We start from the raw sequence: 21,359 nt of genomic DNA on the forward strand, positions 1-21,359 counted from the left end.
GAGGTCAGCAATACTTACTTATCAAATAATTGATTAGTTCAGAGGTCACACAAGTGGACAGATTTTGCTTTGGCCTGCAAGGTTTCAAAACACATTTTGAATGAACATTCAAAGCTTGAGAGATTCCACATGCATTTACAGCTGGCTTGCTGTAAATAGTACTGACAGTACCTATCTAGCCTTTTTGGGAACTTGGGTTGGTACCTGGGTTATAACTGCGTTAGACTAAATCAAAATTCAGAAAAGTTCCATTTCAGTTAGCTGTTTCAGGAGTTAATTTAATGCTGTATAAAACAGATGCACACATACAGCCACCCAACAAAAAACAGAAGGTTCAGAATGTGTAAATACAAAATCCGAACCCTCTGGCCCTCAAATTTCTCACTGCTTCTGACTGTGCAGAGCCCCCACAATTGATTTGTAATGACCCTGTTCTCAAACCCTCCTCTTCCTGGGCTCCTGCCAACTGGAGGCATCAACAGGAGAGACCACGTTGTCCCTTTCTAATGCTTGACAAAGCCCCCCATCACAACTGAGAAGGAATTCTTGATGCAAGCAGGAAAGTGGGAATTATAACCCCACTGATATAAAAAGCTAGAGGCACACAGGCTTGCCATTTAGAAGACACTATTTAGGATTTTACAGAAATTAATCACATTAAATAGGAATAAAATACAAGTGATTTTCATTTATTATTTTAAATAATATGAGAGTCCCCCACTTAAAAAGTATTCTTGAGAAAGGCAGCTGGATTTTGATGAATGTCCCTTCCCAAATTGATGTCACCTACACCCTGGACCCTCTTGCTGGTCCAGTATGGTCCCTGGAAGCCACAGAGCCCCCACCCTGTTCTCTTGCTGCTCAAGTGACCTTTCCAGCCCTGCATGGCCCCTCCACACTCCTTCCCCAATTCTTGGTTTTATATTTTGTTTTTTCTTAAACCTCTCCCCGGCCCACCACAAATACATCTCAAAGATATTTCAGTAATACACATTATATAAGAATAAACATTTATCCGGCACCTACTATGTGTCCGTTGCAAGTCTACTTACTAGAGAGAGGTCAACCCATTCAGTAACCAGTACAATCACCTGAGGCTTGCAGGATGGTAGCTGAAGATAGAATGCTCAGCGGCCAGACTGCTGAGTGAGATTTTATCAAGGCTTGCTGACCACATCTGACGTGGCCCCAATGCTGTCTAGAAGGCGCCATCCAACTCTATGAGTCTATGATTACTGCTCCCGTTTTATTTTTTCAGCTTTATTGGGGTGTAATTGACAAATAGAACTGCTGCCATTTTTAAGAATGCAAAATTTATAGGTGCCCATGTTGCTGGGAAAGAAACTTTTCTCTTTGACACGCCCTCATACTGCCCATTAAAAGAGGACAGCTCGTATTATTAATTCTGGGTAAAACTGTGCCTGCTCAACACAGTCCCCTCATCTTACTCCACCAAACCGAGGGGCACCCCCTCACCCCTCATTACTGAACTCGAGATGCCACCCGATGCCGAAATCAAGCTAGAGGACTAAATCCCGCCAGCGTAGAAATGCTATTTCTTCCAGTTTGCCTCGATAATTGCAGTTTCCTCTATGAAAGTCCGTCATTAAAGTCCACTCCAAGGAAGTTCCCATAGACAAAACCCCAGCGACCAGACCTGGCAGAAGGGGAGTCAGCTCGATCTGCTCCGAGACCCTACAGAAGAAAAGGCGGGTCTGGAAGAGCTCCTGGGAAAGAAAGGGGATTTCCTGTCCCTGGTCCTGGATCTAGATCCAGACCCACTTGAGAAGCTCGGGAGGTCTCTCGCGGGCGTGGCGACCCCAAGGAGCGCAGATTGCCAGAGTCGCAGGGTGGAGAGAGGCTGCGGGGCGAGGGCTGCCCCGGGAATTCCACATAGAGCCTCTTTCTCCTGCTTCCCTCCGTGCCCTCCTCTTCCTCCTCCTCCTCGTCCTCCTCCAGACGCCCCCTCCCGGGCAGGGTGGGACCCAAGTGCGGGAGGATTGAAGGGTGGGGGTCGGCGCGTGCAGCGCGGTGGCGAGGAGGGAAGCCGGCGCCTGGAAGCCTACCGTCTTTTGCTTCTTGATCCCCGACATGCTGGTTGGCTGCGGCGGAGCCCGGGTCCCGGGAGCAGAGACTGAAGGACCCAGGGACGGCGACGGCGGCGGCGGCGGCGGCGGCAGCGGCAGCGGCAGCGGCAGCGGCGGCTGCCGGACTCCCGGGAAGGAGGTATAAAAAGGCTCCACAGACACGTCGCACTTCCCTTGACCAGCCCCCTTCTCCTACTCCTCCTCCCGCCACGCTCCTCTCCGCCCCGTCGGTTCCGCAAGCAGCGCTCAACCTCGGGGACCCGGCCGCCGCCGCCTGGGCGGGGTCCCCGGCCCGGCCCCTACTCGCGGGCGCGCGCTCCGCCAGCCCCGGTCCCCAGCGAGACCTTGCAGCGGAGCGGCAGATGGCACGCCCGGCACGCGGCCCGGGGTCAAGTTCACCCTGCCCGCCCCACCCCCGGAGGGTCCCAGAGCGTCCTCCACTCCCCTCACCAGCCTTCCGCGCCTCTTCAAGGAAGTCGTCCTGCGTCTAGGACCTAAGAGCTTATTTGGTTAAGGGCAAGGATGCTTGAAGACGCCAGGTTTGTTAGCAGGATCCTCAATATGCAGTACTAAAAACGAAGGCCCACATTCATGGATCCTTACAATGCACTCCGCTGAGCTCTGCCGTAATTCTCATGGGCCCTCTCCATTCTGCCCCGACCCCAGGCAGCAAGTCCTACTAACTCCCCATTTTACAAACGAGGCAACTGAGGCTTTCAGACTTTGCCAAGATTATATTGCAAATGAGGGGATTCAAACCCAGGCTGTCAGCCTCCGCAGTGCAGGCTTTCTCCACCAGCATCATCACACATGGTGATAACTCCCAAGGCTCACAGCTTGTCTGTTCACTACGCATCGTGCTGAGGGGATTACATGCACTTCCTCCATTCCTGCTCACAACAGTATCGTCGGGTTACAGGTATGGACCTGCAGAGGCACGGCCCCTCCTCACAACGTCAAGCAAGTGGCAGTGGCCAATGGAAGTCCAGTGACTTGTTTCAGTCCACCCCCAAAGTAGCACTTCTGTCCCACTGGAATGGGCCCTGAGGAGGAGGAAAGGAGGCACAAGTTGAGCAGGCCTAGTCCTAGGGCTCCAAGATTTTACCAGAGGTCAGTGTGAGGCAACCCTCTGAAAGAACCCAAATGTCAAGGCCGAGTAGAGGTGAGAAAGAGAAGCTCTAGTGACAAGCACTTTGGGGGCAGTCACTGGGTCTCACGCCCCTTGTACCTTAACTGACTCCTTGTATAATGCCACAAATGGATGGATATGACCATACCCTCAAAAGAAGTAACGTGACACACAAGGGCCACACTTCTCATTCCCACTCTAGTGTTCCTGCTGTGAAAGAGTTGGAGTAATATTCTAAGGAGGTGAGAGATGGGACTTTTCTTTCATACCTAATTGTATTTCTGGAAGACTGCCAGCTTTCCAGACAGACACTTGATCTGAGTATTCAGTGACTGCCCTTCGCCATGGGAAGGTGGGAAAGAAAAATAAATCAGGAGTCAGAAAATTAAAAGGCAGCCTGCATGTCTGTACAATCTCGAGTTGTCAGCTTATTTATTTTCTTACTCATTTTGAGTAAACCACCACCATTCCCTTCCAACGTAAGCACCTAGGGGCAAATACTGAGTTTGAGTTTCTGTTCTGCATACAAACTAGCACATTTTAAATGTATACGAAGCTGAAATTGCAACATCCTATTCTTATTTCATTGGAAAAATCCTTTTATATTAGTTTCTGCCATATCTTAGACTCTGCCAGATCTTGCCCTAAGAGAAGGTAAAGTAAGTGTGAATTAAAAAATAGCAATTTGTGGCCAGGCACTGTGGCTCATGCCTGTAATCCTAGCACTTTGGGAGGCCAAGGCGGGCAGGTCACCTGAGGTCAGGAGTTCGAGACCAGACTGACCAACATGATGAAACCCTGTCTCTAGTAAAAATACAAAATTAGCCAGGTGTGGTGGCACACGCCTGTAATCCCAGCTACTTGGGAGGCTGAGGCAGGAGAATCGCTTCAACCCGGGAGGCAGAGGCTGCAGTGAGCCAAGATGGTGCCGTTGCACTCCAGCCTGAGTAACAAGAGTGAAACTCCATCTCAAAAAAAAGAAAGAAAGATAGCAATTTGCATGATTGTTATTTTTTTATATTGCATCTGAAAACAAAAAGCTATCTTCTTGAAACAGAAGGAAGTTAAGGACAAATACCTAAGGGCTACTTCCTGGGAAAGAAATATATGATTGTTTAGACCTGGGAGAGGTTTTGAGATCATTTGTCCAATTTCCCCATTCCTGTATTTTACATATGAGTAATGTAAAACTGGTCCTCAGGGAAGGGAGGGCATCTGACTGTAGTCACTAGTTAGGAACAGAGCTGAGGCTTTAACCCAGGTCAGCCTGACTTCCCAAGTGCTCTGACCCCAAATGTCCTGTCCACTGAGTCACTCAGCTTCCACGCCAACTATTTCAACACCCCCTGATAACTGTAAACGGGACTGCGTATCTTGTTTTAGATTTCATTCATTCTCAAAAATTATTTTAGAATAGATACTCTTACTGTGAAAATGGAGGCCTCAGTTCTTTTGGACTCAAGCTAGGCTGTTTATGACCCTTTGATGTCACAGATCACCAGTTTAGTCGTGATTCAGCATGGCAGTTTACTAAAAAGCAAAACACTCTCTTTTTTATTTTCTCAGGGTCTTTCATTTTAAAGGCAATTATTTTGATTTCTTTTTCATCTCACTACCCTCTTGCTCTTAGGAGAGGACATTCTTTCTGAAAAGATATGAGCAACGAGAAACTTAATTTTCGGAGCCTTTGATTCTGACATATAGGAACTGGGAGAAGACTCATTCAGGGGACAGAGGAAGGGTTGAGGTCTTCCGCTTCATGCAGACACACAGTCCGTAACTTCTTCAGTCGTGTTCCCTCCAAGACTCCCCTGAAAAGCACCACAGATAACATTGTACCAATTGATCATCCCTGATACTACTGATAACATTTACATGAAGGTTTCCCCTGTACCACCCCCTCTGCCACCATCTCATTTTCATTTCTTCCAGAAACTGTCTGGGCTTGCATAACTTAATAAAATGGTGATTGCTAGCTAATCCTTATATTTTTTAGAAAATATAGAATCAGTCAACTCCTCCAAATAAACAGCAGAAGGATATACAAAGAATGCCAGTGTTGGTGAGATGTTTATGCCACAGTTTCTCCAACGCATTTTAGGGGAACCCATCACATTAGGGGCTCTAACTTGGAGGCAACACCACTGGGTGGTCATTACAAAGGAATGTGACTATATTGCCCCCTCGTGGTTGTAATGCATAAATGCTGAACAAGACCTGAAACCCCATACAAAAATAAGTGCAGCATTCCATTGGGTGAAGAGCACTTAGTAAAAATCCTTGAGGATCTGAACACTTTTCCCAGGCACAGATACTACTTAGATGAGCAAGACGTGGTCCCTGTCTTCAAGAAACTCACAATCTATCGAAAGAGAAAGATACCCGACTCCCTTCCTGCCCCCCACCAGTTTCCCTATCACTTCAGTATATAATTGGAACAGGTAAAGATGATATGTGCATGCCTTAGACATTTTATTTTGACTTAACACATACACGTTACTAATCTTTTGATATGGGGTCAAAGGCTTCTGTTGTGACATGAGTCTACTGATAGGAACTTCATAAACTACTTTCATTAGGCATCTTCAACAATTTCCAGGTTGGGATTTTATAAAGTGGAGCTTGAAATTAAGGGCACTTAAACAAATCTGAAAGGAGATTCTTTCAAGATTACTACACGCCCCTCCCCTATCCTCGTCTGTAGTTTTGCCTATGGTTCATTCAAAAGTACGATTTCTAGCAACTTATGTTTCCAACGCATCCATCTGTTTTCACAGAAAACACAACTCTTTTCACTCATGTGCTATTCACTTAAGTGACATCTAACTAAATTACTTAATTAAACAAACAACTATGACTGGCAGAAACAGGTTTGAGAACAAACAATGGATCCCAGCAAACACGCAGCTTAGGTGAAGGAGTGGGCATTTCAGTGCATCCTCCTGTTGAAGAACATTGAGTTCACTGTGGGCATTGGTCATTATTTTCTCCAAAGAAACCCAGAATGTGGATTAAACTGGTCGGTAAGTTAAAGGAGATTGTGAGCGCACAAAGGAGGGAAATCTAGTTCAACTTTGGGAGGAGAGTGTGGACTGATGTCCGATTTTCTTGGGGAAAGATCATACATGAACTGAGACTTTAAAAAATGGTAGGAGCCAGGTGTGGTGGCTCAGGCCTGTAATCCCAGCATTTTGGGAGGCTGAGGTGGGTGGATCATTTGAGGTCAGGAGTTCGAGACCAACCTGGCCAACGTGGTGAAATCCCGTCTCTACTAAGAATACAAAAAGATCCAGGCTTGGTGGTGTGCACCTGTAATCCCAGCTACTCGGGAAGCTGAGGCACGAGAATTGCTTGAATCCAGGAGGTGGAGGTTGCAGTGAGCTGAGATTGTGTCACTGTATTCCAGCGAGGGTGACAGAGTGAGACCATGTCTCACAAGAAAACAAACAAAAAAACACCAGTGGTAGGGTTTTTGTCAGCACTCCCTCCATAAGATGGGTGTGTGTGTAAACTTGAAAATTGTAAAGTAGAGAGATGCATGAAATAACATGGTAGGTTCAGAAAATTATAAGTATCTGTATTGCTGATTTTAAGAAATGCAATTGAAGAGTAAGGAAAGTTGTAACAGAGGACCTACCGCATACAATCAGGTGGCAGCATGCTTTTGCACATTCTCTTCTTCATGCCCTTCAGAGTGTGTTAGCCATGTGGCTGGCCTCCCATTTGCTCAGTGGTAATTAGGGACACTTCCCAGGTCTAAGAAGGAGAAGTCACTGTCCTGAGGTGCCCATGGTCTGATGTGGGAGATGGAGATGTACACAAATAATTCCGATTTTTTTTTCTTTGAAATGGAGTCTCACTCTGTTGCCCAGGCTAGAGTGCAGTGGTGCAATCTCGGATCACTGAAACCTGTGTCACCTGGGTTCAAGCGGTTCTCCTGCCTCAGCCTCCCAAGTAACTGGTATTACAAGCGCCTGCCACCGCACTTGGCTGATTTTTGTAGTTTTAGTAGAGACGGGGTTTCACAATCTTAGCCAAGCTGATCTTGAACTCCTGACCTCGTGATCCACCTGCCTCAGCCTCCCAAAGTGCTAGGATTACAGGTGTGAGCCACCGCACCCAGCTGTACACAAATACTTCTAAGAAAATGTGATTAATTGCTGGAATAAAAGGATATTTAGAGTAATTTTAAAAGTACATAAAAACAGAGGTGATGACTGCTGGACTATGAAGAGATCCTATGACTGGTGATATTTAATCTGAGTTTTCAAGGTTAAAAGGAAGTTAAACAGGAGGCTGATCTGTCACCCTACTGATGGCCAAGGCTGCTTCAGTTGTTGCCTTGGGCTGCGTGAGGTATTCACTTTCTACCCTGCTGTTTCTGGTTCTTCCTTCCTGAAGTGCTCCAGGCTATCAGTAAATACCCAGGTATAGTACACAGAGAAAAAGTGACAGGCAAACATTGCACTGGCAGCACTGACTCTCTCACCAAAAGGCTGCCCAGAGATCTTAGGCGGCCAGTGGAAAAATCCTTACTCCCAGGCAAAAGTAATGCTCTTCTGCCATTTCTTGAATGGAATCCAGTTTGAAGTTATTGTCTAGTTTTTGTATTCATGTAAAAAGAAGTATATTTATTAGTATACTCACACATTGCATAAAGGAGAAACAATTTGGGTATTTATGGAAAAACACTTCAAAATTCAACAAACCTTAGCAAAAACAACAGTTACACTTGTTTAATGTTAGACAAATCATTTACTTCAGTTATTAATAACTAACTGGCTGAGTTTTTCTGACTTCAACAGGTTCTTTTTTTTTTTTTTTTTTAATAAGAATTGTCTCATTCTTGTCACCTAGGCTGGAGTGCAATGGCGCGATCTCACTGCAACCTCCGCCTTCCAGGTTCAAGCTATTCTCCTGCCTCAGACACCTGAGCAGCTGGGATTACAGGCATCTGCCACCACACCCAGCTAATTTTTGTACTTTTTGGCAGAGACAGGATTTCGCCATGTTGGCCAGGCTGGTCTCGAACTCCTGACCTCAGGTGATCCGCCCGCCTCAGCCCCCCAAAGTGCTAGGATTACAGGCGTGAGCCACCGCGCCCGGCTAGGCGTCAGTAGTTTTAAAAGTTTCTCATTAAGAGAATCATTGGTTCTCAAAAATTAGGGTGCCTCAGATCCCCTGGAAGGCTTGTGAAAATCCAGATTGCGCCCCGCCACCCCACCAGCACGTCTCATTCAGAAGTCTAGAGTGGGACACAGAATTTGCATTTCTAAAAGTTCCCAAGGGCTGCTGATGTTGCTGGTTCAGAAACCACAATCTGCAAAACACTGTCCTTGTAGGTCCTCCAACTCACCCACGTTTTAATTTTGTACAATAAATTTAGGAAATAAAGTAGAAAGAGAAGAAATGTATGTGTTGGGGAAACACCTTGGATAATATTGTAAAAATTCATTTATAATGTTTGACTGCAATAAAACGCCTAAAAGCGTTGTGGGGAAGCAAATAAACTTTACCAAGAAAAGTTCTCAGGGTTAACTAGTCGTTAAAATCACCTGGGAAGCTTAGGAAAAAAAAATCTGCTACCTGGCTTTTCCTCTCCCCTGCGCCAGAAAATTAAACCCTCAGGTGAGGCTACTGTGCAGCCAGGTGGGGAACAACTAGCCCACCATCTTTCCAGCTCCAGCAAGCGCAAAGATCCCCTGGAGTGCTTGTAAAAACACACACTCCGGAATCCTGCCCTGAGAATTCCCCTGCAAGATCACTTAGCTCTAATTCCAGTGGAGAGCTTTTCATTAGGCCTGAGTGATTTTTCTCTGAAATGCTTTGTTTCTTTGAAATGCTTTGTTTCTGAGTTCTTTCTTTTATCTAAAGGCTTTGGTCTAACAAAAATCAGAAGACTCTAATTATATTTTCTACTCTCCACGCGGAACTCAGAATGGTCTTGCTTGAATGGTAGAGGGTCCAGGATGGGGGAATATTTGGTGTAAAAATCAGTTAATACTTTAAAAATATTGTTGGACCATACCATTTTTTTCTAACATTGTTGATTAAATAATCAATAATATTACTGATTTTGTTATTGGGAAGGGATCCTGATCCAGACCTCAGAATCCAGAGAGGGTTCTTGGATCTCTCGAAAGAATTCAGGGCGAGTCCACGGTGCAAAGTGAAATCAAGTTTATTAAGAAAGTAAAGGAATGAAAAAATGGCTACTCCATAGGCAGAGCAGAACCTTGAGCTGCTCCACTGAGAAGGATACTTAATGTTACTTCTTGATTATATGCTAAACAAGGGGTGGATTATTCATGAGTTTTCCCAGAAAGGGGTGGGCAATTCCCGGAACTGAGGGTTCCTCTCCTGTTAAACCATATAGGGTAACTTCCTAAGGTTGCCATGGCATCTGTAAACTGTCATGATACTGATGGGAGTGTCTTTTAGCGTTCTAATGAATTGTAATTAGCGTATAATGAGCAGAGGACAAGCAGAGGTCACTTTCATGGCCATCTTGGTTTTGGTGGGATTTGGCTGGCTTTACTGCATCCTGTTTATCAGCAAGGTCTTTATGACCTGTATCTTGTGCTGACTTAGAATGCCTAACCTACTGGGAATGCAGCCTAGCAGGTCTCAGTCTTATTTTACCCTGCCCCTGTCCAGTATGGAGTCACTCTAGTTCAAATGCCTCAGTTTGTGGTTCTTCATGCATAATGTATAATATTAGCTGGCAGCAGCTACACCTGGCAGTTGTTTGGTGCTAAATCCTTGTTACTACCCACCATGGAGCCCATGGGAGAAGCAGCTCAATTTTATAATGAACTCTTGCCCATTTGCCCTTTCAGACTAATTACTGATTTTCTTTCTTAAGCCCCCTGAGCTGCCCCCTAATGTTGTATAAGGCTTCTGACTGAAATTGTTAATAAGTAAATTATACATTATTTTGGGATGGATTGATATAAAGATCAAGTTTCCTCTCTGCCACGTGGTATCTCAATCTAGTCAGATTTCTTAGGTCGCATATATAAGTAATTCCTATTAAATTATAAGTGGAATTCCCCACTTTATTCCCCTTCTATCATTCTTGTTTTGGAGAAATGCTATGGATTTGGAGATATTTCTCTATTTGGTTACTTAGTTCATCTTTACTTAAAATTACATATTTACTTAATAAAATTTCCCTTTTTTTCCTTAATTTGAATGTTGGGGTTTGAGGAAAAGAGAGTTAACTGATAGTTTCAAGTAGCTGGTAAGCTGGAACAAGTCTGAAAAAATTGTGAGCATTTTGAAGGGATTTCAGCGTTGACGGCTCTTTATTCTAATTCGGTGGCTTGCCTTTCCTCTTTTCTGTCTCTCTCAAAAGTGTTTCACCAGGCCTGGCACAGTGGCTCATGCCTGTAATCCCAGCACTTTGGGAGGCCAAAGTGGGCGGATCACCTGAGGTCAGGAGTTTGAGACCAGCCTGGCCAACATGGTGAAATCCCGTCTCTACTAAAAATACAAAAATTAGTCAGACTTGGTGACAGGTGCCTGTCATTCTAGCTACTCAGGAGGCTGAGGCAGGAGAATTGCTTGAACTGGGGAGGTGGAGGTTGCAGTGAGCTGAAATCGTACCACTGCATTCCAGCTTGTCCGATGGAGCAAGACTCCATCTCAAACAAAAAATCCACATTTTGTGTTAACTCACTTAGAATAAAAATAAATAAAATTTTTAAATGAACATAAATGTATTATAGATGAATCATGTGACCATACTGAAGAGAGCAGTAAAAAAAAAAAAAAAACTAACAAGTTACTTTAGAAAGCAATATTTTAACTGGTTACTGTAAGGCTAAAGACAAAAAGAACTGTACACAAATACTGCACTCTAGTTCACAAATTTGCTTTATTTTCTGTTTCGTTTCATTTTGTTTTGTTTTGGAGACAGAGTTTTGCTCTGTTGTCCAGGCTGGAGTTCAGCAACACTGTCACAGCTCACTGCAGCCTTGACCTCTTGGGCTCAAGTTATCCTCCCACCTCTGCCTCCCAAGTAACTGGGACAACAGGCATTACCACCATGCTCAGCTAATTTTTTGATATTTTGTAAAGGTGAGGTCTTAACTATGTTGTCCAAGCTGCTCTTGAACTCCTGGACTCAAGTGATCCTCACACCTCAGCCTCCCACAGTGCTGGGAATACAGGCATGAGCCACTGTGCCCAGCCACACATTTTTTCTTACAAGGATATGGGTTAGCAATTCTGAAACTATTTTATATGTATACTAGGTTTGAATAAATAGGTAGGTATATTGCTGGTAATGAGAGCCAGCTTTCTGTCAGTGAAAGAAATTACAAAGAAGGAGGAAAAGCTAGAATAACCTGGTGGCATTAGACAGGAAATAGAGGTATCAGTATTTATATGGTCTGGCTGTGTTCCCACCCAAATCTCATCTTGAACTCCCACATGTTGTGGGAGGGACCTGGTGGGAGGTAATTGAATCATGGGAGCAGGTCTTTCCATGCTGTTCTCATGATAGAGAATAAGCCTCACAAGATCTGAAGATTATATAAGGGGGAGTTTCCCTGCATAAGCTCTCTCTTTGCTGCCATCATAAGTAAGACGTGACTTGTTCCTCCTTGCCTTCCACCATGATTGTGAGGCCTCCCCAACCACATGAAACTGTAAGTCCATTAAACCTCTTTCCTGTATAAATTACCCAATCTTGGGTATGTCTTTATCAGCAGTGTAAAAATGGACTAATACAAGTATGAATGCCTAGGTTTTTAATATACATACATATAGGTAGATATAGATATATGTATATGAATGTGCTGGTAAACATGTTTGTATTTCCTAGCTCTGTCCACTGAGAAAATCTAAAAGCAATAAAATTACAATAGCAATGAACACACCTAGTACTGATATCTTGGTTTCTAAATACTATTCTTTGATAAAAGAAACCAGGGCTCCTTGGAGAAGTAGTTGATTCCAGGGCTGAGGTAGGAAGAATACAAAATAAGGCTGAAGCCTCCTGTGCTAAAAAGTAATGAAGTATTCAAAAAAAAAAAAAAAAAAATGAAGGCATATCAAAAGGGCACAGAAACCAGCCTGAAAGAACTCCCAGTTGCCAAAGCTAGGACAATTAGAACCACAAAATCTATAATGATAGTATTTAATTATAACCCACAAAATAAAATAGACATCTGAGAGTCCATAATGATACAAATAAATTGTTGAATACATGAATATGTGGAAGACAGGGATAAATCTTTCTTCTGGAGAGATTCCAATTAATAAATGTAAAAGAAATGAGAGAAATGATAAATCACCATTGGTAATTGTTGCAGACAAAATCCATCAATGAAATCTTAAAGTTGTGGGAAAAAATTCAAGTAGAAACAGTGTATTTGTATAGTCTCAAAGTTTCTATCCCAAGATATTTATTATTACAAAGAGGGGAAAGTAACTTCACAGTGGACAAACCCAGCATACCTTATCTTAACCATATGATCTAGACTAACATAACAAAACATCCACATCATGTACCTTCTTGTAAGATGTAATGAGAGGCCGGACGTGGTGGCTCAAGCCTGTAATCCCAGCACTTTGGGAGGCCGAGACGGGTGGATCACGAGGTCAGGAGATCGAGACCATCCTGGCTAACACAGTGAAACCCCGTCTCTACTAAAAAATACAAAAAATTAGCCGGGCGAGGTGGCAGGCGCCTGTAGTCCCAGCTACTCGGGAGGCTGAGGCAGGAGAATGGCGTAAATCCGGGAGGTGGAGCTTGCAGTGAGCTGAGATCCGGCCACTGCACTCCAGCCTGGGCGACAGAGCGAGACTCCGTCTCAAAAAAAAAGAAAAAAAAAAGATGTAATGAGAAGGGCATGTCACTTCTGTGGTATTCTTGTCAAAAACACATAACCTTAACCCAATAATGAGAAAACGTCAGACTAACCTGATGGAGAACATTCTGCAAGATAAATAATCAGTACTCTTCGAAAAAGTCAAGGTTATGAAAGAAGAGGACAAACTGAGGAACAGTCACGGACTGAAGGAGACAAAGGAGATGTGGTGGATAGACTTTAAAGTGGTCCCCATGGTTCCCCCTTCTGATATTCATGTCTTTATGTAAGCTCCTCCCCTTGAATGTGGGTGGGACCTGTGACTTGTTTATAACCAATGGAATATGGTAAAGGCAATGTGAAGTATATGATTGTGATTATGTGCATGCGATTACACAAGATTATAGCACCTGCCTTGCAAAAGAGTCTCTATAGAAGGGGAATTGTGCTTTTTCTCCCTTCAATTGTGAGGTGTCCACACTCATCCTAGGTGTGGAAGAAAGGAATGTGGTAGCTTTTTAGCTTTTTCTTTTTTTTTTTTTTGAGACAGAGTCTTGCTCTGTCACCCAGGCTGGAATGCAGTGGCATGATCTTGGCTCACTGAAACCTCCACCTCCTGGGTTCAAGTGATTCTCCTGCCTCAGCCTCCTGAGTAGTTGGGATTATGGGCACCTGCCACCATGCCTGGCTAATTTTTGTACTTTTAGTAGAGATGGGGTTTCACTATGTTGGCCAGGCTGGTCTGGAATTCCCCACCTCAAGTAATCCACCTGCCTTGGCCTCCCAAAATGCTGGGATTACAGGTGTGAGCCACCACAGCCAACCAATGTGGTAGCTTTAGGTCAACATGATTGCACACCCAGAACTAGATCTTTCCACCATCCCAGAATAGACTGTGTAAAGAGAGCCAGGTAACTGCTCCACACTGGGAGAAGGCAGACATTAAATATGAGGCAGACGGGAACTCCATATTGGCAGCAGAAACTGAAAGATGAATCAAAAAAAGCCATTGAGCCAATGTCATCAGGCAATGGAATCCATAAGTAAGCAGAGCCTTTAGGTAAAGAAGAGAAGCATAGACACAGCAGAAGCAAAGAGCTAGAAAAATTGTATCACAAGAACGTTGGAGTGCCTGAAGCACAGAACACTTGATGCTGGATTGGCAGAGGTGCTGGTATCCAAAACCCAGCCAGTGTGCACCTCAAAAGAATCCAAGTGGACATTGCCACCACCCAGCAGGCTCTTCTCAGATCAGAAGCTCCCTTTTGTCAGCAGACTTTCACATCAGCCCCATGAGACACCAATCTGATCCTTCCAAATGTGGCTCCACACACCTTGGGAAACTGTCCCACCCAGAGTGCTATCATTTCTACCGCATTATGTCTGGAGACTGCCTGGCTCAGGCCTTCCTTAGACTCTAGGCTGGGTCAGCTTCCAAAGTATGCCTTTGACAGTGAAAAATTCCACTTGAAGATATGTGAGACAGTTTGTACAATAATTTGTCTAAGGACTGTTTATTGGTGATGGATTGAGAGTCTGGTGAAGGGGATCAGAATATACCACCCCCAAATATGCCACTTTGGCATAAGGATTATTTTGAGGTTAAAGCAATTGAGAAACAGCAGATTCAGAAGGAACTCTTTACCCTCCCCTTCTCTGCCTAAAAGTAGGGTAAATATAACAAATTGCCATTTGTAAAAGTATCTTCCCTCCCCTCTCCCATACCAGAAGGCAGAGAACAACCAGTGTCACAGGAGCTGGCAAGTCAGCACTGAGACGAGTCTGTACAAACAAACCTTACTACCATAACCCTTTTCTTCAATTAGCTTCCCCCATATATTTACCCTCCCACAATGTACCACCATTAGAAGCCCAAGCCCCTTTTCCTTTGTCATATCATTTTTCCAGAATTTATCACCCTTTGTTAAGATGATATATAAGCTCTTAGGCCTGACTGATTTGGGTTTTCACTTCTTTCCTGTGACACCTCCCTCCCTATGTGCATATAAAATAACTTTTTATTAATCTGTCATTTGTCAGTTTAAGTCACAGGCCCCAGCCCCTAAACCCAAGAGGGTGTAGGAAAAGTGTTTTTCTTCCTCTACATCTAGAACCTCCTGCCCATATTTCTTTCAGAACTACTAAAGCTTCAGAACTTTCCTCACCAGTACTCAGGAGTTTCTATCAATTATCATTGCCTTAGTGCAAACATGATAATGAATGGTAGTAAGCTGATGCCTATGCCTTCAATCAGGAGGTCACAACTTACAAAAAATATCGAATATTCATACTCTGTTATAAATTCCATATAGCCAATTGATTCTCATAGAATGTTTTCCTTGATTTTTGTCAAATTCGTTAGTGCATAGTCAAGCTAGGGTATAATTCAAGCATGAGTTGACAAATAAGATTGCATCCTAATCTGCTAACCCTTTTTGCAATAAATTTATTATCATTTCATCTGATATATGATCTGTTAAACTATGTTTTACCCTCATAAAAATTACATTAATTACAGTGAGCCTCCTTTCAGCTTCTACACTACTGTGCTGGAACTTCCCTTACTTGTTCATCAACGGCATGAGCAACTTCATTGCTGAATAATACCTTTCAAATACTGAAAGAATATTTCCTTGATTTTTTGTGCAATAGCTATAACCATGACTCATTTTTCAGGTTAATCTTCATTGTTCCACTGGGAATATACTGATATGGCAGAAACTCTAGCAATGAGTTAATTAACTGATTCATTTTACTAAATTCAGGAAGAATTCAAGAGTGATGCTTTATAGGTGTCAAATTCAGCTGTCCTTAATCCTTGGGCAGAGCTGATTTATGACAGGAACTATTTAATCCTGCATGAGGTTACAAACTCCTTCCTGAGACTGGTGCTAGAAGTCAGGAAAGGCATGTATTTGTATATGTGGTCGGCAGCCTCTGAGATGGCCTTCATTGTCCCTATCTCCTGCTGTGTCATCCTCTCCCCTTGAAAGTGGGCTGGGGTAATGACTGGCTTCTAGGGACTATAATATGGCAAAAGTGATTGGATGTCACTTCCAAGATTAGGTTACGAGAAGACCGACTTCCATCTTCCTCACTCCCTCCCACTGTCTCCCTGGCTTCCTCTGAGGACAGCCAGCTGTTGTGTTGTGAGCCGCCCTAGGAAGAGGTCCACCAGGGAAGAAACTAAAGTCTTCAGTCAATAGCCAGTGACAGCCTGAGGCCTACCAGCAGTCACAGAGTGAGCTTAGAAGTGGATCTTCCCTCAGTCAAACCTCCAGATGAGACCAGATGTATTAGTCTGTTCTCACACTGCTAATAAAGACATACCTGAGACTGGGTAATTTATAAGGGAAAGAGGCTTAATTGACTCACAGTTCCACATGGCTCGGGAGGCCTCACAATTATGGCAGAAGGCAAATGAAGCGCAAAATCACATCTTACACGGCAGCAGGAAAGAGAGCTTGAGCAGGGGAATGCCCCTTTATAAAACCATCAGATCTCATGAGACTTATTCACTACCACAAGAACAATATGGGAAAGACCCACTCCCATGATTCGATATCCTCCCACTGGGTCCCTCCCACAACACATGGGAATTATGGGTGCTACAATTCAAGATGAGATTTGGGTGGGGACACAACCAAACCATATCACCAGAGTCCTGACTGACACCTTGATTGCACCCTTGTGAGAGACCTTGAGGCAGAATCACCCAGCTAAGCCTGGAACGCTGACCTTCAGAAACTTCGAGATTTTAAATATGTGTTGTTTAAGCCATTAAGTTTCTAATGCTGGAACAGATAACTAACATGATATGCATTATTACAAATAAAATAGAATATTATGCCCGCCATTGTATCGATGAGGCAAACAACTGTTTTACTAACTTTCCCAGGTTTGCCCAGCCCTTGTATAAAGGGGCTCAGCTGAGAGTCCAACCCAGGTGCATGCTCTCAATGTCACTCGGTCTGCCATCCATGAGTGGCCAGAAACAATAACATATTTCAGTTTTAGTTAGGGGGCCCTGATGTGATCCCTTCTGTTTCCCTTAGGACATTATGGTAATGGTTAGCAATTTACCTCATCAGATCAGTGTACCTCAGATCCATTAAATTGCTCAACAAATTACTCTCGTTTCCTTTTGGACAAGCTGTTATCTCAGTTCTCTCTACACCTGCATTCTTTGCAATTTTATTTGTGAAGTCTTTTCAGAAGGACAGCCAGTTTTTCAAAGGCAGGTAATCAAACATTGAATGTTTCTTTTTCTGGAAGAAATTCACCAAACTAACATATTCTGAGTTATAACCCAAAGTCTTTTGTTTTGGTTTTGTTTTTTTTTTTGAGACAGGTTCTCACTCTGTTACCCAGGCTAGAGTGCGTCAACATGATCATGGTTCACTGCAGCTCCAATCTCCTGAGCTCAAGGGATCCTCCCATCTCAGTCTCCTGAGTAGCTAGGACTATAGATGCAGCTAATTTTTTTTTTTTTTCTTTGTAGAGGCAGGGTCTAACAATTTTGCCCAGGCTGGTCTTGAACTTGTAGCCTCAAGCAATCCTCCCATCTCAGCTTCCCAAGGTGCTGGGATTACAGGTATGAGCCACTGAACCCAGCCCCATATTTTTTAAGTAGTTGAAATAAATGGTATTATTTCAAACTTGCAGCATAAAAAACTGGTGCATCCCATATTTAGTGTATGAGTAAACCTTCTAGAATAAACAGAAAAGAAAGAGTGAGCACATTTGCAGAAGTGGTGATACCAACAATATTCATTCTATCCTAAAGTGTTACTGCATTAAGAAGTACAAAAAAGACCTTAGCAAAATGAAATTCTGATACTCCTATCTAAATCAATTGTTACCACTTCCCTGTTCAAGTTGGAATGTGAAAATTGTGTCCCTATTAAAATGAGTCAGCGAAGTTGAGAATGTTTTTTGAGTAGAACTGAAAATAACATGCTAATAAGCTGAACATGTATGTACTTGCATCCCAAAGATGCACTTGTATGTAATAGGAGTTGTGAAATTATTAATCTAAACCTTAAAAAGCTATTATAATAGGAAGCATTTATTTTTTATTTTATTTTTTTAAGTCCAATTTCCATTTTATTTTTCTGCAGAGAACAGTCCGTCTTCAGTCTTTAAGGACTAAGCTCCTTACGTGGGCTTTGTTGGGGGATGTGGGGCAGCACTCGCAGGCCTAAATCGGGGTGTGGGTGTTCAGTCCTTGCGGGCTTCACGGTATCAATTCCTGACTACTTTGCTGTGACCTGCACAACTCACACAGTAATGTAGCTTCACACATAGCTTGGGACGCACATAGACATCGAAGACGCTCACTTCAGAAATGTCCCTGACTGCCCCGGCTTCCACTATGTTTTGAATGATGAACTTCTTAATGGCCTTGTCCTTGGACACGCATTGGGCACAGTTCATGCAGTGATTAGGCTGCACGTGGCCGCGGTCCTTTTTGGCACGACCGTTGTTCCTTCTTTTCTTTGTCATCTTGGAGGGATGGACCGGAGAGAGGAGAACCATTTATTTTAATTGATTCGTCCCATTGCAGTTCTGGTGTGGTAGTCATACAAAATACAAATATTCCAAGAAAAAATCTTAAACTGATATAGAGTGCTCTTTTCAAATAAATCTGGAAAGAAATTATCTTTCTTTCCAGAAAGAATTCTGTAAACTTTTTCCTGCCTAAAAAAAAGACAAATCTCAACCTTAGCCTTCATTATCTATTCCATTCCTTAACCTACTTGGCCATGGACACCTTTCTTAGAATTCTGCTGAGAAATAACCAGCTTAACCCATCCATGATCTAATGCTTGGGTTCTTTTGCAAATACAAATTCCCCAGGTGGTACAACAAAGTGAGGTTGAGTTGTTCAGATTTGTTGTTTGAGGCCCAGTGCTTAGTTGGCTAAGTCAAGACAATAAAGCTAATGCACATAGCGCTTAATACTCTTCTGAGTACCTTACATATATTAACTAATTTAACCTTCTTAACAACTATGAAGCAGGTAATATTGCTATTCCCATTTTATAGAAGAGGATATGAGGCACAAACAGTGTAAGTACCTACGAAGTAGAATGGCAGAGCAGGATTCAAACCCAGAGAGTCTGGCTCTGTAGTCCACATTTGTAACCACTATGCATGCTACCCTCCCATGTCTGTGCATGCAATTAAAAAAAAACTTATTAGACAGAATAAAATGTTCATTAACTTGGAGTTATTAGTAGAAAAGTCATTCTGTGTAGGAGGAGATCAAATGGTTTTAGAGAGTACATCCATTTTTAAAATTTTAATGATTTTAAAATAAATCGAACTTTTTTTTCGAATACCTCCAACAACAGGAAATAACTCCTAGCTTCTGAACTATATTTACAGATTGAGAGCCTGCTAGGAAGAGGTATTTGTATTCATTAGCTCTGTCCACACATGTTCACCTGGTGAACTTCATAAACAACTTGTTTTTTAAAGTAGGTTAATGAGTCCATGAAAGCATGTTCATAATGTCAATCTGCTTAGCAAACTCTTTATTGGAGAAAATGCTTTTGCAGTAATATCTTGAGCCTTGCCCAGGTTGAATAATCAGAAATTTCTTATCAGTTGAGTCCAAAGGCAGAAACTTGATATCAAAAAACACACATCAGAGCATTTTCTTGACCAGGTTTTTTTCCTTGTTGGTATCAAAAGAATGGAGAATAGACTAAGTATTATTTTCAGATCATAAATAAACTCTCCCTCCTATTGGCCAGGATAATGAGTTCTTTAAATAGATTCCTACAGTTTCAACCAAAACTCTGTAAATGGTTAAAAACTCAGCAAACACAAGTCCTTTTCAGCCCTGCCATTTCCTGTAGTAGAAGGATGGTGAAATGGTTATTAGGTGTTGACTTGATTAGACTGAAGAATATCTAGATGGCTGGTAGAGTATTGTTTCTGGGTGTGTCTGTGAGGGTGTTATCAGTAGAGATTTGACAGTTGAGTTGGTGGACTGGAAGAGGAAGACCCATCCTCAATGTGAATGGTCACCATACAATCAGCTGCCAGTAAGGCTAGAACAAAGCAGGCAGAAGAAGATGGGATAATCTTGCTGGCTGAGTCTTCTGGATTCCTTCTGATCCTCGTGCCCTTGGATATCAGACTCCAGGTCCTTTGGTCTTTGGACTGGGACTTAGACTAGTGGCTTCCTGGGGGGTCTTGGGGCTTTTACCACAGACTGAAGGCTGCACTATCAGCTTGCCTGGTTTTGAGGCTTTTGGAGTTGAACTGATCCACTACTGGCTTCTCTCTTCCCTAGCTTGCAGATGGCCTATTGTGGGACTTTGCCTTGTAATCATGTGAGCCAGTTTTCCCTAACAAACTCCCTTTGTGTGTGTGTGTATATATATACATATATATACACATATCAGAGTCCAAAGGCAGGAGCTTGATATCAAAAAAAAAAAAAAAAACACACATCAGGGCATTTTCTTGATCAGGTTTCTTTCCTTGTTGGCATCAAAAGAATGGAGAATAGACTAAATATTATTTTCAGATCATAAATAAACTCACCTTCCTATTGGCCAGGATAATTTGAGCTCTTCAAATAGATTCCTACAGTTTCAACCAAAACCCTGTAAATGGTAAAAGTTTAGCAAACACATATCCTTTCCATCCATTTTAAGGATGGATTTCTTTAGTTGGTTTTGGGGTTTCTGGAGTTGGCTCTTTAATCTGATTAGACCTAAAAGTGCTAAGGACTCTACTTCTAATAGTATGGAGGACACTGATAGTCCTTGGTGTGGTTTAGAGTTGTGAAAAGTAAATGCATTTTATACTTCTGATTCACTGCTCCTCAGAGTTGAGGGGTTTAGTGACTCTCTATATAATAACTTTGAACATTTGCAGAGAACCAAGAAATATAATGAAGTTGGTTGGTTGTTCCTAAGTTCCCTGGACAAGTGCTGAAAAAAAAGGATGAGCTTAGGGATTCTATCTTCTGGCCCCAGAAGCACATGCTTAGCCTCAAATCTACTACGATTGTCTGGATGAGAGTCTTATCTTCTCCAGACAAAGGGCTGAAATTGCTGAGAATCAGACACAAGACCTACAGCAAAAGGTGCATGCTCAGCCTCACCAGGTGTCTACTGTTAAAGTAAGGGCATTGGTAGGGAAGGAATGAGACCCTATAACTTGGGACAGGGATGTGTGGGAGGACTCTGATGAATCTGGGGGCTCCTAATTTCTGATAAGCCTTTTTTGCCAGAGGAGAAGACGGCCTCCCCACTCACAGTGGTGGCAACATCCCCTCCCCAACCCAGGCTGCTATCAGCCTTT

At 43.0% G+C, this 21,359-nt stretch overlaps 1 protein-coding gene and 1 pseudogene across 2 annotated transcripts in view; both read right to left on the bottom strand.

The window, feature by feature from the left end:
- The window catches only part of PAPSS2 (3'-phosphoadenosine 5'-phosphosulfate synthase 2), an 88,517-nt gene extending 86,089 nt beyond the window's left edge, over window positions 1-2,428 (bottom strand). For both annotated transcript variants that reach the window (XM_011938747.1, XM_011938746.1), the window contains exon 1: window positions 2,067-2,428. In XM_011938747.1, the coding sequence (XP_011794137.1) occupies window positions 2,067-2,093 (27 nt within the window). In that variant the 5' untranslated portion in view covers window positions 2,094-2,428. The remainder of the gene's footprint in view (window positions 1-2,066) is intronic.
- Window positions 2,429-18,191: 15,763 nt separating this feature from the next.
- Window positions 18,192-18,539, bottom strand: LOC105509536 (annotated as a pseudogene).
- Window positions 18,540-21,359: the final 2,820 nt, after the last annotated feature.

This window comes from Colobus angolensis, unplaced genomic scaffold (genome assembly GCF_000951035.1).
Source record: "Colobus angolensis palliatus isolate OR3802 unplaced genomic scaffold, Cang.pa_1.0 Scaffold177, whole genome shotgun sequence".
Taxonomy (NCBI): domain Eukaryota; kingdom Metazoa; phylum Chordata; class Mammalia; order Primates; family Cercopithecidae; genus Colobus; species Colobus angolensis.